The 2,350-nt window shown below is 38.5% G+C and overlaps 1 protein-coding gene across 1 annotated transcript; it reads right to left on the bottom strand.

Moving 5' to 3' along the window:
- Window positions 1-248: 248 nt before the first annotated feature.
- Window positions 249-1,091, bottom strand: LOC126602674 (uncharacterized). Its single transcript, XM_050269584.1, has one exon. It carries the CDS (start codon window positions 1,089-1,091, stop codon window positions 249-251), a length of 843 nt encoding a protein of 280 aa, XP_050125541.1.
- Window positions 1,092-2,350: the final 1,259 nt, after the last annotated feature.

The raw sequence follows: 2,350 nt of genomic DNA, 5'->3' as shown, positions 1-2,350 counted from the left end.
GCATTGCAGGCATAAAACAGTGATCCTGTTTCTCCCATTTGCTTCACATAATTAACTTTCTGCACGCCCCTATTCTCATGACAATCTCTCATGGAATGACCTGGCTTACCACAGCCTGTGCACTTTGGTTTACCTTCATACCAACACTTCCCATAGTGCAACCTGTCACACCACTTACAATCACCTTGAGCATTGTTTTGCTTCTGAACATAATTAGGCCTATGATCCCAATTCCTTTGAATAATGTTCTATCTCTGAGGATAATTTGGTTTGTGATCCCAATTCCTTTGAGTATTGTTCTGTCTCTGAGGAAGGTTTGATTTATGATCCCAATTCTTTCCCCTTGATTTCCAACTCTCTTGAGACCTTTGATTCCCAGAAAATCCACCACTTTTGACACCCTTAGATGCTACATTTAGACTTGTAAATGCCCTCTCAGTCGAAGACTCAGTATGTAGATCAAGCCTCTGTTCAAATCCTTTTAGAGAAGCTACAACCTCTTGGACCTCAATAGTTTCAAGATCTCTAGAGTGCTCAATTACAGAACAAATTGCATCATATGTTTTCGGAAGACTAATAAGTAATTTCTGCACAATTCTCTCCCTAGATAGTTCTTCTCCATAACTTTTCATCTGATTAATAATATCAAACAATCTAGAGAGATACACAGATAATGATTCACTGTCCTTCATACGAGTATATTCAAAATCTCTACGTAAACCTTGCAATTTTACATTTCTTACTTGTTTATCTCCTCGGAATTCGCCCTTTAGAGCATCCCAAGCTCCTTTGGATGTTTCTTCATTCACGATTCTGGGAAAAATCTGATCCGATACTGCACCTTGTATCATTCCAAGCGCACGAGCATCCTTCATCAAGATCTCACTGAACGACACTCCATCCGGCATCTCCTTCTTCGTCTCATCGACCACAGCTTTCTCAGACTTCGGATCTGGTGGTACAAACCCATTTTCTACCAGCTCCCACAAACCATACGATTTCAGTATAGTTATCATACGAATCCTCCAAAATTCATAGTTCTCTCCATTGAAGACCGGAGCTCTAAGCTCGACATTTCCGGACCCAGCCATATGAGACTTGGATACACGAAATCACAGTTTTCAGGTTCGATTGAAGCTCAAAGATGTAGCTCAATCGCACAGATTTCACGCCCAGATTAGACGATGAAACCAGGCTCTGAGGCCATGTTAGTGTTTGTGTGTGTTTTCAGTATGTATTTCAATGGAGGTGGTCTTCAAAGATGGAGAGAGTTACAGAGAGAAGAAGCTGCAAAAATGACTCTTCGAATTTCATTCATAATTCTGCAAAATACAAGCTAACCGTTATGTTGAAGAAAGGAAGGGAGATCCTTCACTCTTCAACATACAACACAATCTTAGCCATTCATTGCTATCATCCTATGAGATGATGCCACTTGGCTTATTCTACTACTTAGGCTAGACACAAGATTAAAAAAGCCATGTGGACTATGATCCAAAGGCTCACATTCAAACTGAAACAAAACAGAGAAACATAGTTCTTGCTACCAAGTGTCAGCTAAAGGATTATACACCAACAGTGCAGAGAGTAAAATGGAAGTGTAACGAATATTGTTTAAAAAAAAGGAGGATTACTCTTTAGAGGAATTAAGCGACAGCTATAAGTAAACAAATATTTTCTTTAACAACCTCTTGCTAACTAGCTAGGGCCAGGTCCACGCAAATCCGTTCAGAATAGGCCAGAAAAATTAAGAGTGGATTGGCTATTCTGAATACAATTTAATTAACTAGGCCGCACTAATTTCTGTATCTAGTTATCAGGAACTGGGGCACCATAGAGACCATTTCTTCCATCAATAGGGTGGGAGGATTCGAACTTTATCGAAACCTCTTCCGACTTATGAAGAAACCTAACCCTAGACAAATAATTAGGGGGAATTCGAACATTGTTGGAAACGCTTCCAACGTAAAAAGAACTGTAACCCTAGACTAAGAACTAGTTGATCACCATATAGCTCGTTTATGAAAATAACCGAGTTGCTCAAAATACAAATTAAAACTTAAACTCGGAAGGAATTAAATTAGTAAATGCTTGGGAAAGTGACCCGGATGCAGTTGAAATAAAAGTCCAAATTTACTCAATCAACTTAGGATATAAAGCCAGTTATCACTTCTTTACTGGTCTTATCTTTCAAATTTTTTTGGACCAGATAAAGCACTGCAGTAAGTCATATACATTGAGAATAAAAAAAGTCCTATATCTTTACATTGAGTGAACGTGTAAGTTCTCTCACACAATAAAAAAATACGTAAATTTGCAGCCAGTTATCACAATAGATTATAAGGATCAT

Source organism: Malus sylvestris, chromosome 15, assembly GCF_916048215.2.
Source record: "Malus sylvestris chromosome 15, drMalSylv7.2, whole genome shotgun sequence".
NCBI lineage: Eukaryota > Viridiplantae > Streptophyta > Magnoliopsida > Rosales > Rosaceae > Malus > Malus sylvestris.
Note: the sequence above shows the minus strand (reverse complement) of the source record. Positions and strands in the feature narration are given on the sequence as shown.